General features: G+C 45.1%; 1 protein-coding gene across 1 annotated transcript in view; it reads right to left on the bottom strand.

The window, feature by feature from the left end:
• DST (dystonin) overlaps window positions 1–15,522 on the bottom strand; it is a gene marked incomplete at its 5' end in the record, with an annotated part of 301,073 nt that overhangs the window by 259,946 nt on the left and 25,605 nt on the right. Inside the window, one exon of the mRNA XM_084262411.1 lies at window positions 7,147–7,354. Within this exon, the coding sequence (XP_084118537.1) occupies window positions 7,147–7,354 (208 nt within the window). The remainder of the gene's footprint in view (window positions 1–7,146; window positions 7,355–15,522) is intronic.

Genomic DNA, 15,522 nt, shown 5'->3' with positions numbered 1-15,522 from the left:
AAAAAAAAAAGAAAAGAAAAAGGAATTATGAAATATTCCTGCAAGCTCTACTTAAAAGATGTTGCTGACTTAATGGGAATTGGGATGTACCAGAAAATCAATGAAACAGAGCTTTGATCTCTGCCCCAATTCACATAAAGATACTTAAACAAACAGCCACATTCTGCCTACCTTAGTCATCCAAACAGGTATTTTAAATTCATGCAGTCACAAATGCACTGCATACAATCAAACTCATCTTAAGAAACTGCTGCCCAAATCTCGAGGCCTTTATACAGGCACACCTCACCAAACTGACGAACATCCAGGTTCTCCTTATCTTATTCCAACGAAATTAAGACCTCTTCAGTTTAGCTCAAGTGAAGTGGTCACACAAGTCACATCAGCAAGATGTGATGCATATTTAGGACAAAACATTCTCAAAAGTTCCCATGTTCAAGCAATATAAATGTGAGAACTTTCTGCTTAAAGAAGGAAGAATATATACACAGAGTAAAACTGTGGGCTTTTTTTATTACACAGCCCAAGGACTGCATTAATCTTGTCTGACTTCACGCAGCATAAATGCCATTAAGTTTTCCATCCCTAATTGAAGGCACTTTCCATTGGCTAAAATCTTTCATTCCCGGGAGGCTAACCTGCTGTAGGAACCATGCTGGGAACAGAGGAAATGTCAGTGTCATCATGCCGAAGACTTGCACGGTGGCAAAGAAAGGATTAGGTGACGTGCAGCTGGATAATCCACAAGTATCCTCCACTAGTCAGCACAAAACCCCTGTCCTGTTTGATCAAAAAAGTGATCAATTACAAGGCTGGATACTACCAGCACCTAGACAAGAGGTGGTAGAACACCATCCAAGGAGCAAATTCCTTACATGCCATGCAAAACTAACACCTATATGCCAGCAGTTTTCATAATGCCAAAGGAGGAAAATAAATCAAAAGCATCTCATCACTCACTCCAGTATTTATTTCAGAGTTCAAAATCAGAAGCCATGAAACAGGAGATCACAGACAGGAGCCCAGAAGAGCAAGGTTTCTGCAGACTATGTTCAGGGCCCTGAGTTCACAGCATAAATAAGAAATCCAGAAATTCACAGATTCCAGAGCAAGGAGCATCTGCCACAGCCCCTCCTGTCTTTGCTCTATTAAACCACCTCTAAAGAAGAATATCCCTGGATTAAGTCTGATACCAAACACATTTAGGAGCCTCCAAATTTCCAAAATGCAGCAGCAGCTTCACTTTCAGAAGCACGAAAACCACTCTGTGCAAATGGTCCCTTCCTGAAGGCAGCTAAAAGGAGCTGGATGACAGGCACTTTTTTTTTTAACCTTAATTCAAAACCCATACCCAAAGGATGTTCAAACACCTTTACTTGATGCTACCCTCAATCAATCATTAGAACAAATTACATTACCTCTGAACCCTAATGTGGGCAATAAATGCATCAGATGACCTGCTAGCTCTCATCCGTCTCCAGCGTCTTTGTTTTCAGAATACAGAAACAGAACTGTCTGCCATTTTTTCAGCTGAATGTGGCATTACAGATCTTTGTGAAGAAAGAAACAAACACTAAAAGCAAACCAGAATGTCCCAAAGTTTAAACAACCCAACCTTGGCTTTTGCTATCCTCAGTCCCAAACTTGCCCCTCTTTCCTGCAGAGACAGAGTCCACACTGCAAGCCTGAAGTACTCTGAGGAAGCACGAATCAGTCATCCAAACAACAGAAAACATTTCTGTGATACCTTTCCTATCACTGGCAACAGTGTAGTCAAGTCCCTGAACCGCAAAGCTGTATTTTTAGTGGGCAGTCTTGTCAAGCTGAATTTTCTAATAGATATTTCCTATAAAGCCACAATCAACAGCACTAAAAAGTCTGCACGGGCCAGATAACCCTATATATTTAAAACTTATATATATATATATCTTACATGATTTTAAGAATGTTCTTGAATAATTTATTCAAGACAATGTTAAGAATTAGCTCTTTTTCAGAGACAGCAATCATGCGGATCATTAACAGATGTGCCCATTTCAACAATGATGTCAAAGGGAGGCAACTCAGTTACATAATAGTTCAAAATCTTGCAGAGAAAAGAAGGTTGATACTGAAATATTTACTATCTGAACTGAAAAAATACAAGAACATTTTACCTGAAATGAACTACACAATTCCACAGGGATGGTATATATAAAGTCTTGATTCTTGTCTTATTACTTCAGATTTATACCAGAGCAAATCTAATGAATGCACTGCAGTTAGAGCTTAAAATGATGATCTTCAAAAATTTATTACTCATTGGTATGGAATAATACATACCTATGCTATCTAATAGAGATGGTATTCGTATTTTTAAAGTGACATGTATGTGAAATACTATTGGATGTTTTCTTATTTACCAAGAAGGTTGCAGCTAACAATAATTTTATTAATTTTTCTTCCCAGGAAATGGTGAGATAACTTTGAAAACTAGTCTTGCTGCTTTGTAAGTTCTTTACAACTTCCTTGAGAACTCAAATACAGTTTTTGGGATAGCACTGAACTGTTAGTTATATTAACAAGCCTTTATGTGGTTTCTCATCTTTCTGTTCACTCACAAACAAGATAGAAAACACGCCAAACATTTAGAATAAAATATACTGGGCGTTTTATTGCCACTACCACAGTAAAGGCTTTGCCTTTGAATTCCTAGAGGTGCTACTAACAAAGAAGCCATTTTTCCCTGAATAATTAGCTTGATTCAACATGATTTCTAAATCATCTGAGATAACATGACTTCTTCTCCTCCACCAAAACACTTCAGAAAGACTGCCAATACATTTCTACATGAATTAAGGAAAAAAAAAATTACAGTCAGCAACTGAGCTCAAAACTGCACACTCTTCTCCCACAGCAAACAGCTCTTCTGTGCCATCTCAGATTTAGCAAACAGTTGCCTAATTATTTACTGTCACAGCCAGAGACATGGTCAGCAGACAGAATTTGGAGATGTACGAATATCCTGGCTTCAGCTGTTAAAGCAACACGGTATTGCACCATCCTCAAGATCCACAGCCTACATAGGTTGTGGAAATGGAAAGAGCAAAATTTGGCTTTTCTCCATTTAAAAAGGATTGCGTTTCCCCTCCTAAATCAAACAGCCAAACGTCTTAATGATGCGGCATCATACGATCCCAAGCCTTCCAAGACAGGCGATGAATTTTGTACAGCTGACTCTGCTAGTTACATTACTCAACAGCTGGGGCATAGATAATTTGGCACCCTGATAATGCCCTAGATGCACACGAGAGCATTCTGCAGACTGTAAGAAGGGGGGGGGGGGGGGGGAATGGGGACATGACACGACACACAACACAAAAAAAAATTCTTATCATTAAAATCACGGATTGGAGCTCATCTTAAAAATGTGAAGTCAGCACAGTTTGCATTTGATTAAGAAAATTACTCAAGGTGGTGTTTACAAAACAGAGACATTGAGAGAAATGGCACTCCCTCTTCAAAGCCTATAATGTAGCAATTCTTTTCTGATTAGATCAGATCCCATAGCAAGTCATCAGAACAACAATCGCTGTAGTGAAGTCATACTACTGGGACTCGGAAGGGAAATCATGACCGGCCTGGAAATACATTTTAAAAAAATAATGTGTTTTCCAGGTTTCCAATATATCTTAATTAAAACAAGTCCAAAGCTGTACCTTTGCTCCCAATGGCTGAATAAAGAATACCTCGAACAGTAAAACACAGCATACCAATATGCTGAATATGACACTAAAAACTAAGACAACAGAAACCGGATCCTTCCGAATAATTTCAGGATTTGGCTGTCACTGAAAATAGCATGTGGATGGACCTGATGTTATCGCCACAGTACGATATACTCAAGTATTTCCAGAATGCCCTTTATTTCTAATAGACATGTGAATTAGTTTTGGGAGCTGTTTTAATTAAAATCCCTTCGCCCCCTCCCCCCAATACTTAAAGAACAAAATCTTTCAGTCCTTTTCCTGATAACAGTCCTATCAAAATAGGGGAAATTGGGCCAAGTATCCTTCCCAGGTTTTTAAGTGAGTAGACAAACTGGAATAAGCAAGAACCTTACTTACTAAACCTGACTCTAGCAGCAAAATCAAAGGTAATCTAAAACAGAATAGCAGTGCTCTGCATTAGAACCAGAAAAGAAAAACAAGTTTTCTCACTGTTTTATTTAAAAAGTAAACTGTCTACTTGCTTTAAAATTTTGCAAAAAAAACGCAGTTCAGCTATATATGAAGTAATTGATGACTTAAATAATTATGGTCAGTCTTCCAAAAGCACGTATTTATTCCGCGCTCTCCTATTTTTTTCTCAACTAAAACACAACTAATGCGTTTTAGTACAGAAACGGTGCACATGCTCCATAGCTGCACTGACACAATGGCCAACAGACACAAAGGAGTCATTAGTCAAGACTGTTAATGACATATGAAATTGCAAGTGACACAGGTATAAAGTAGACTCAGACCCGACAAGTTCTCACGTCAAAATAACCATCCGTAGAGGGTTTGTTTTTCAAAGTATTACTGCTATCAACCAGGATTAAGTAAAATCAGCTATCCATATCTTCAAATCAAGCTGTCTCAAACTATGCCACTCCCATTCCCATCAGCGGAGCCGATTTAACCAAAACCTTTAGAAGTGACTGGAAACATACAGCTGAAAATTGTCAAATATAAAAGCTTAACCTATCTTTCCCCCAAACATTACTGAGGGACTCAGCATGGCAAATGTCAACATATGCCGTGACATGCTGTAAGAACTATTTCTGGGATGAAGATTTAATCTGAACAGTTAACACCATGCCTTCTTTCGCTCGAATTAATAAAACAGAGCCGTGACACTTTTGATAAGCATGTTCACATTTGGTATTAGTGAACGTACCGAAAAACAAAGTAATAAATCATGCCCCCCCCCCAGCCATCTCTTCCATTCCGATTAATTTAAGGCAAGGTAATTTACATTTCTACCGAGATAAATTTAGCCGTATGCATCTTTAGTATGGATGAATGCCTCTTCCCTGTATTTTTCTGTATTCGATAAAAAACCTCAGGTGCTTCACGAACTAAGATCGTTCTCTGCGCGTCCACAAAGCCAACATAAACAGGTCAACATAAACTGAAGCTTTAGAGATGTGAATCGCCGTGTCCGCATTTCACTCGAAAAAGAGATTTTAAACCCCCCAGACAGCACGCTTCGCACACTGCTGAGGAAGAGACGGTATTTTTATCTACCTCCGAAGCCGCCCACGTCCGATACCCCCCACCCCCGACAGACCCCACGCAGTGACTCGGGGCCGCCGATCCCCCCTGCCGCCGCCCCCGGGGTCGGGCGCACCTGGCCGCCCCCCGCCAGCGCCGGAGCCTCCCATGTCCGCAGCCGCCACGCCCGGCGGGGCAAGAGGCAGCCTGGGCGGTCGCGGCGGCCCCGCTGCGGGGAGGGCTGCCCTACCTTTGTATCTCTCCAAGACATCTTCGTAGGCTTGTAGGTACTCCTGCTCCTCGGCGTAGAGGTACGCGCCGGGGGAGAGGTAGCCAGCCATGGCCGACGGCTAGCCCTACCCGCTTCCCTGCGCGGCTCCGGGCAGCCAGGAGCCTCAGGGACAGCGCAAGAAAAAACCGAACGGCTAGCGGGAGGGAGGACGGGCGGGGGGAGGGCGCTGCCAGCCCGGCCGAGGAAACGCCCCCGCCGGCCGCTCGTGTTTCGGTAGCCGCCCCTCGGAGCGCGAAGGGGGGTGGCCCCAGCTCGGCGGCGGCCGCCGCCTCCCCGCCGCAACCCCCCCGGCTCCAGCCCCATGGCCGAGGCACCGCCTGAGGGGCCGGCGAGCTCTGCCTCCGCGGATGAAGCCCCGAACCGCCTCCCGCCCTCTGCTCCGGCCTCCCCCTGGGACGAAGAGGGTGGCGGCCGCCGGGGCGGGGACGCGACGCCCGCGCCACACATAGGGCCGGCGGGGACACCATCGTCCTGCGGCGCTGGCGCTGAAGAACCGCAGCACGGCGGACAGCGCCGGGGGGTCTCAGCCTCAGACCCTGTGGGCCACCCCCGGCGCTGGCAACTACCCAGTGCAGAACCCCACTCCTGCCCCACGACGAAGGCGGCGGGGCGAGGCAGACGGGACCCCGGCCCCGCCGCAGGTGTCACGGTCGCTCACCCGCCCCCGGCCGCCTCCCCACCGCGCCTGCGCCCCGCCACCCTTTCCCGGCCCTGACCCCGAGCCCGGCCAAGGCAGGAAAGACCGCTCAGGGATGGGCCCGGGGCTGGGCCGCCGTCCTCCGTACTCCTCCTCCGGGGGACGGCTGTGAGCTCCGCGGACGCCCGGGTCGGGCCACAACCCCCCCCCTGCGGCTGCATTCAGCGGCTGGCGAGAGCCCGGCTCCGCAGAGCAGCCTCTGCTCCTGCGCCCTCCGCTACCCCGTTCAGATGTGTTACCCTGGGAAATTGTGTTCCCGGAGGCGCCCACAAAAAAAAAAAGGGGGGGGGGGGGGTAGTGTAAGCGATGTCCCCGGGGAGCACAGAGGACCGCCGCATCTTCCTGCAATTCATTTACAGGCGGTTTCCAGCTTTCGCCGGCGAGAAGCGGACCTCCGCCCTATTTTCGACATTATTTGCCGCTGGGCCGCGGACCAGAACCCGCCCGCGTCTCCAGCACACCGGCGGCTCTAGCCCGGTTCCCCGCCGACCCGCCTCCATCACCCTCCCCCGAGCGCAGCCCCAGCCCCACACGGACAAAGACCGGCGGCTCGCCCCGCGGAGCAGCATTGGCCGCTTCCACAGCGGCATCTCCCCGCGCCCCGGGCGGCCCAGCGCCGCTTCCACCCGGGAAGGCGGGATGCTCTCCAGGCCGAAACGCCGGCAGCAGCCGAAAAGGCTAACGCCGCTGCTGCAGCCCCCGCGCCGCTAATGCGTTTTCGCATGAAAGTTTAATGGGCGCACCTGCGCGTATTTCGGCTCGCTTTCCCACACGCATCAATTCACCCAGCGGGAAAGCGCGGCCAAAAAGCTTAGTCATCACACGGAGGGGGCCGTGTTCAGAAAGCCAAGGGATGGGAGGGGGGGGTCCCTCTGTCTCCCCACCCGCCCCTTCCTCATCAGCCCCCAGCCGCGCCTTACCGGCGATGCGCAGCACGGCCCTCTCGGCGGGGTCCAGCACGGAGCCGCCCTGGATCTTCCGCTTGGACCGCTCATGTTTGGGCAGGTTCCAGGGCAGCGTATCCCCCGGCGCCGGCGACACCGTCCCCGATCTCTGGCTGAAGTCCTCCTCGTCGGAGAAATCGGCGGAAGACGACATGGAGCATCGGTAGGACGCGTTGCCGGAGCTCTGTACGGGGAGACAGACAGGGTACGTGGGGAGCGGCTCGGGACGCGGGGCCTCCGGTAGCCCCGACGAGTACCCGCCCCGCGCGGCGTGGAAAAGCATCTCACGGGGAAAGGAGGTAGGGGAGAGGGGACGCCGCCGCCGCTCACCATTGCCGTGAATTTAGGGGGAGGGAGGAGAGAGGGTTGTGCGTGCGGAGCGCCGAGGGTGATCCTCCAAAAAATATCTGGTCTCTAGCGGGAATGCATTTGGAGGGGTGTATGGGGAGAGCCCCGTGGCCTTGCGGCTGGGCAACCGGCTCATAAATGAGCCTCCCGCTTCCCCAACAATAAACCCAGAAGCAGCAACAAACAACCGAGAGGAAAAAAAAAAACCTTCCGGGCTACAAATCGGTAGGGTTTGGCTCCCCCGCCAGGACGAGGGGAAGGTTTGCCGGCATCGAGCTGCTGTTGAAACCTTCCCTGTAAATCCGCCCCTGGGAAAGACCCACGCCCGCAGCCGGCCCACGCCGGGCCCTTTGTTACCGCCCCGGCGGGCCCCCCCTCCCTGTCCCGCTCTCCCGGGGGCGGCCTGGCCAGCGGCGAGGGGAGCGGGGGGGGGAAATAGGATTTCTCGGAGTCAGCCCCCGTGGGTCACTGGGGGTTTCACTCACGCTTTGCCAAGGCGGCTTCGGCAAACAAGCAGCCGATCTAGGCTGACAGCTGTACCCGCATTCAGGCTTCCCAGCTACCCCCCAAAAAAGAGCGCATCCAGAAGCATAAACAAGCACTGATGCAGTGCTAGGGTCGGGCTGCTGCCATTTCTGGCTTCCCCGTTCAGGGTGAAGTGGGAAAAGGAGGTGTCTGAACGATAGCTTCTCAGTGCCGAGAATTTCGGATACAACATTCTGCACGGGTTGGTTATAGGGGCACGATGGAGGGCAAAGTGCTATTGCTCTTCCCCAGGATTTTGTGATCGGAGAGACTTGTGGTTTTTCCAGGGCACCTGATTACAAAACGATGGGTTTGATTTGTGGTTTCACGTAGGAGCTACTGTGACAGTCTTTTAGAAGTGTAATGTGAGGCGGGTTCAGGTATGGTGTTGATTTTTAGGGGTATGCTGTGCTCAGCTTGCAGAGGTGGCATATACTTCGTCGCGCAGAGACAGCCCTCATTCAGCCCCTCTAGATTCTGGATTCTTTGATACTAAACCAGCTATTACTTCAGGCTTGTCTTTTAGCCCCTTTTGTTGGGTTTGGGGCTTTTGTTTGGTTTTTTTGAGGGGCTTAAAATGTGCCTTTACTTACAGTAGAAATTTGTACTGTGACAGATCTGATAAAATTTATTGTTATGGTCTGAACCTTCTTACTGTCAGTTCTCATGGGGTGGACAAGTCAATCGTTAATATTGCATTGAGGAGTATTTTACCCATTTTAAAATTCAAAACCTGCATAATCCAGAGTAATAACATGATGCACTCTTTGCTATGCATATATATACAATTAAATAATCCACTAAATAAGAGGGGCCTTCTTCACTTCTATCTCAATCCTCTTTTCTCCTACACTACTTCATGGTGAAGTTCAGAAGGGAAGAGAGGGAGGCAATGGATGAATGCATAAAACGAATTAACTGAGTCCTTGGTCGCTGCATTGTGATGTGAAGAGAGCAAGAGGTAAGCAGGGGGGAAAAAACCCAAACATGAGATGTCTGATCACAGCTTTGATTGTCTTTGTAATTATTTCTCATGGCAGGAATATTTTGCTGCCAGTTTGTACAATAAAATAAAACAAAACTGTTTGCAGAACCTCTGAAAGCGATGGGCACATGGGCGCAGCCGGGTGCCTGCCTGCCTGATGGGAACTTGCTGCTGGACATGGTGGGCACTAGGCTGTACCAGTGGGGCTAACAGGGGCCCTGATGTGCTTAGTCAGGGATTAAGATTTCTTGCAGCCTGTCCTTAGCTCCAGATTTTGCTGTAAAAGAGAAAGTGTTCCCTTTAATCCTAGTGCTGAATATCCTGCCAGTGTTCAGGCCTGTATCTTCTCATGGCTGCTCAGCAACCCTCTGTAGTATCTTTGGATCGCACAGACCTATGGAGACAGATTTTGCCTTTCAATTTCCTTGTTTTCTTCTTTTCCTGTTTGTCATATGAAAATTAGAAAGAGCTCAGCACAGTGTTGTGCTCCAGCGATATTTTGTTAGTACTTATGTAGCAGCTTGGAATATGCAAGGACAAAGTACAACAGCAGTTGTTATCGAAGCTCTGAAGAAAAAAATGTCTTAACTCTCAGATTCATTGTTGAAAGTATGCTGTAATTTTTAGCCAGTAGGATTTCCCTTTCTCAAAAGGGGCCTTAATAGCCCATTCTTATTTTTTATAACAACAACTCCTTCTGAAGTTCCTACTACCCTTAGAGACGAAAAGCACCACTGAGCGGGCATGCCATAGACACTGCTGAACACGTTCACCGTGCTCCCTATCGAGAGACTGCCTTTCTGGTCAGAGCAATCTTTGGCATCTACGTGTATTACAACTAGCTGTCCTCTTTTTAAGCTGTCGTTCTACCTTACTTAATGCATGCATTAACAAAATGAATGAACAAAACTCACTTTAACTTAGTAACTCTTCAGGAGTCATGTTACCTCGCTTCCAGAACAAGACAGAAAGCTCAGTAAGGAATTTTTTGTAACAGCAAAATCCAGCAAATGCGCATCTGCGGAACGCCAGCATCTAATTTAATGACAGTCTTACTTTTTTATTCAGCATGGACATACTTCTGAGTAACGTGTGCACGGAGCTATTGAACACATAAGTTATTTTTAAGAATCTCGACTTTTCTAATCGAAAGACATTTGTAATGGAGTTTAACAGCTGCTTTGCTTAAGTAAATTAATAACTTTGATAAGAAGTCTGCAATTGTTCTCTTTTTGTGCAGCCACTGCTCACAACATGCTTACCGCTTATCCCACTGGATTGTTTATTTCTAGCAACCTGGTTTTCCATGCCATAGCTCTAACTCCCAAATAAGCATTCCATTATTACAGCAACATATTAACCAATTTAAAAATTACAAAGTAATGCAGAGCATCTCTTTCCAAGGGCATGTAGTGATAGGACAAGGGGCAATGGCTTTAAGCTGAAAGAAGGTAGATTTAGATTAGATATTGGGAAGAAATTCTTCCCCGTGAGGCTGGTGAGGCTGCTGAGCCCAGAGAAACTGTGGCTGCCCCCTCCCTGGCAGTGTTTATGGCCAGGTTGGACAGGGCTTTGGGCAACCTGGGCTAGTGCAGGGTGTCCCTGTCCATGGCAGGGGGTTGGAAGTAGATGATCTTTGAAGTTCCTCCCAACCCAACCCATTCTGTAATCAGTACCATCCTGAAGAGGGTTCCTGGTTAATTAGGACAGCATGTGGAAAAAAAGAAAAATGTTTCTATTCTGTTAAAATAAAAATACATACAGGCCTTCTGTTATTTTTCTATGAAGTACATTGTTGTATGCAAGTGAATAATGTGACTTAATAACATACACCACTTTTGGGGGGGATACAAGAGTGAAGTGTCTTTGATATTCACTGTAACATTGATCAGACATATCCTTACTTAGCCTACTCTGGGACTTAGTGAGGGTCAGACCCTTCTTAGCTTGGAGGCCCGTAAGGTCACAGCCCACATGCTATAGCTGCTTATTCAAACCCTCCGATTATGCATTCCTTCTGCTCATTAGCCTAAAGACTTATCTGTAGCCTCTATTGTCAATCAGCAGGGAACTGTTGAATTTGCATAGCAGTTACGCGCGCAACAGCTTGAGCATTGAAGCCCGTTGGTCATACATAAGCGAATTTAAGAAGAGGGTTTCTTTCTGCATCCTAACTCCAGGATTAAATTTAATGCATCGTTTCACTGCCGGTACCACAGGGGGGTGCAAACGGCACAGAGACCTCACAGCCGTGTCTGGGGAGACAAAACGCTGAGGGCAAGCATTTAGGAGAGCAAAACTCTTTTCTGCCAGTGTCTAGGGTTTTTCTCTGAAATCAGGTGATTTGCGGCAGCCTCCTGAGAGTCAGGCTTCTGACTGCGCTAGAAAAGCCAGCTGGTTACCAGGAATGGGAATGATTTCAAAGAAGTATTTAGTGTTCTTCTCGTAGGAGGAATTTGGGAAAGTGCCACGGCATTATTTCCTTGGAGGAGGGAAAGAAGGACCGTTTGTCATAGGTGAGACAGTGCAGAAGATGAGGTGGAAATGAGGTTGCAGACAGCGCAGCTAGAAAACGGTGTAAGGTTAATGCACAGCACCATGTATCAGATAAGCCATCCCTAAATAGGATCTGATACCTTCAAGAACACCAGCGGGTTTTGCACCGTCATTGCTTGAGGCGGAAGCATTAGCAGAGGTCAGGTTTTAAACTTAGTCAAGCAATCCAGCTGGCAAAGGCTGCCCAGAGGCTGATACCGAATTATCGTCACACTGCAAAAATTCCCCAACTGTATGACACATCGGAGGATGTGCTGGCCAGCTGAATTCTAATCAAGTATCTTGTACTTTCACATCTTATATTTGAGAAGACTTCCCGCTGCAGTGAGTCCTTTCACGCTGATTTTTGGAAGCTGATGGGAAGTACAGGCCAGCACTGACTGAAATTTAATTTTCAGTTTAGTTATGAGTTATTTATGCTTCATTTATACTCAACTGTCCTAGAATTCCTGGAATACATTTTCTTTCCTCTCATTATGTTCATTGTGGGCAATGAATAAATATGAACAGAAATGAAGTGTTTGAGTCATGGTTTTACTGAGTGTCTTTCAACAATTTCTTTCCTATTTTAGAATATCAGTTGAATGTAACAGGCTATTTTTGTCCTTTAACATCCCAGATCACATGATATTAAAGTGGATCAACTTTTAAAGTAAAACAACTTAATAAATTTAAGACAAAATCTAGGGCAACTAGACGTTCCCATTAGCAAATCATCTCCACTTTAACCTGATTAGGTGATAATGCAATGCAGAATACAAAACACCCAATGTATGTAATCTGGCTATGCCAGTCCCTTGGGATGAACGCTGTCAGAAATTCTCAAAATTCAAACCAGGCAAACCAATGGAAGTACAAACAAGGGCAATGTAAAACCAACTATGCTAAACTAACTAACTAAATAAATCTGGCAGTGGAGAAGCAGCTATACTAAATGAGTCTTATTCCCTGGTTCTGTGTCAGTCATATATGAGGACGTCCATACTCAAAAGAGCCTACATTACCAGGATATACAAACATATCTACAGAGTTTCTGGGTTTGTATTTAATGTTATAAAGCAGTAAGCAGGAGGCTGCAAGGCAAATATGCTACTTCTGTGTGTTAGCTCCTGCACATCAAGGGTCTGACTCTATGTTAAGCTACCTTCGCAAACAGCTAGGCTTTCCAAACATCAAGGCAAATTTTTGTAGAGAGAATTTACGTTAATTCTAAAGGTAGAAGAAGATGGAAATAGGCATTCAGTGTTTATTGTCACACGCATTTTGAGCCTGCAAGTCTATTTATCCAAGGAAATTCTGATGCTGTGCTAGGTTTTTGAAAGGAGATGGAATCTTTTCTGGGTGCTGGTAGGTCAGCCATTCCCCTGCCTTGAAAGCAACCCTACAGAGGCAACTTTTGTGAAATAAATAGGTTATTTGAGGGTGTGAGATTCAAAATTGATAAAGGGCTAAATCCATGTATGCACTTGGACACTGCGATACAGTTTTGTAACATCAAATTGTGTTTGCTGAATAACCATCTACTTCTGCATCTAAAACTGATGTGATGGAGAACTGAGTTTCTGGTAGGAACTAAGTAGTCAGAAAAACCTGGTCACCCAGGATGATGCAGCAGCATCTCATTCTTCAGGGTCATAAGACACCCCCAAACCTTCTCCTAATATTGGTCCTCAGTCACCCTATCCTAAGAGCAGAGTTTCTTCTGAACCATAGAAGAAGTGACACAGCTGTTTTTCTTATTGTCTTACTGAAACCTAGGCTCAAACCCCCATCTCCCAGCAGCCAGCCTGGAGACTGTTCTGCAGCAACCTCCTGCTAGTGGAAGTGGTACAGGTTAAAAAAAGAGTTCACATTTTCTTGTTGCAGGAAGAGGAAGAGGGAGTGCAACGCTTTGTGTCAGAGCACACAAGGCTCTCTGTGGGGAGAAGAAGGTGCTGGGTTCTGATCCCTACTCTGATGACTGCTAGAACATTCTGCTTTAAGTAGTAATTGGGTAAAATATTGAAGTAGTCTCTGGATGTGATACGCGCAGTGGAGGCAGCAGAAACCACAATGCAGCTCATGTACCAATTCTGCAGAGATGCACCAAATTCCAAGTACTTGTTGCTCTGATGTGATACCATCTTCTAATAGCTAAAAAAAGAAATTAGTGAATATTACACTGCAGCATGTAGAGTTTCTGTTTTATTAATGTATCAGTGATGTCTTTCAGGAGCAGAAAGTTGAGAGATGCTCCACACTTGTTACTCCCTGTTAACTCAGAGATGAGTTGAGTGATCAGATACTGCCAGAATAATCCCCACAGACCTAAGTAACCTCAACCAAGGAAGATAGCCATCAAGAGAGAAAAATAAGGCATTTAAAGTATGTTGCTGTGCAAGGAAAGCCTGTTTTGTTTTGTTTTTTTTTCTTTTTTCAGAAGAATGCATTGAAAAGCAAGGCATACTTCCCTCAGTGTAACCAAGAACTGTATATAAGCAGAGCCAAGGAACATTCAGCTTAAACTGGCCACGTTGTGCCAAGGCCATAAATTCTCTTGGAAAGCTGCTTAGTAAAACTGTGCTAACAAAAACTGGATTCATCTTTAATGTCACTCGAAAATTAATAACATCATCAACATGACAGCCATGATCTATAACATACTTAATCCATGCCTTTATTCTTCACCTATTTCCTCTCTTTCGTTTTTCAATACAAATTGCAGGATTTAATCTGGAAATAGCCTCCCTATATTAAAGAAACAGACAGAAAGGTGCTAAAGGTTTTGCAGATGGAAAGATAATGTTTTGAGCTTCGAGTTGAGTTCTATGCCAAACCCCTCAGCAAGATATAAGTGCTACTTCCAGTATAATTATCATTATCTTGTTTCAAAATTAATGCTTCATAGATGTTAATACCTAGAATGTCAGGATTCCATGGTCTCAAAATCATGAATTACTTCTGTGAAAGAAACACACATCCCTTAGGTGGCTGCTGTATGTAACTGTTGCAAAATAAAACCCCTTCCCATTGTTTACAAATAAATTTAATATTAATTTGTAATTGCAACTATCTTGCAGCCATTCAGATCCCCCTAGTCTGCCAGACACAAAAGGGAGTGACGTGGCAAGACAGCTAAGGTTTGTAAGGAAGGCACACTGAGTTTTATCTGCTTACTACACCTACATGGCCAACCATGTAACAGGAAGAGTCTGGAATAAGAAATCATTTAGCTTTAAATATTTTCCTCAGCCTTCTAAACTTATCACTGTAGATTTTATTAGATCTAAGTTTTAATAACAAACTAAATTACTCCCACAATAAAAGGTACAGGCATGAAAACACTCTGGACAGCAAAAGTGCAATTAAAAGTTCTAGTAGCTTTTGAATCTCTGATGGGCACAGGTTGTTTTCAAGGAAAAAAAAATTGAAGGAGGACTTAGAAGAATTTTTTTAAATTACATAATGAAACTCTAAGCCAGTGATATTGTTATTCTGCTTTTAACAACTGTTAACATTTCTGACTGAAACTTTCCCTCCTTGTAGAACTAAACATTCATATTTCTCCTTTTCAAACTGTTTCTATCCCATGTTTTAAAATGAAGTTTCAAGACTTGATCCAGCAATCAACATTTAACTGTTTGTATAACTACACAACATTAATAATACTGTTAATAATAAAGTTACTAGATTGTTTTCTCTGCCCAAGGTTGAATTTTCTTGAAAATTTTTAATCAAAGGTTGACTGAGAAGCCTGAGTGCAAGTTGATGGAAATAAACAGTAGTTATTTGTCAACATGAAAAAAAATATCCCAGAGATCTATTTTGAGAAGACTCCAGGCTTTGTGATACTTCAAATATGAATATTCTTTAAGGTAGACGTGGGCCTTTTGCCATTGGTTTTAAAAATCTGTCTACGTTTGTCAGAGTGATAAATCTTTGAAACATAAATATCATCT

Source organism: Gallinula chloropus (genome assembly GCF_964237585.1).
Source record: "Gallinula chloropus genome assembly, chromosome: 3".
NCBI lineage: Eukaryota > Metazoa > Chordata > Aves > Gruiformes > Rallidae > Gallinula > Gallinula chloropus.
This window is presented reverse-complemented; position numbering and strand designations above follow the sequence as displayed.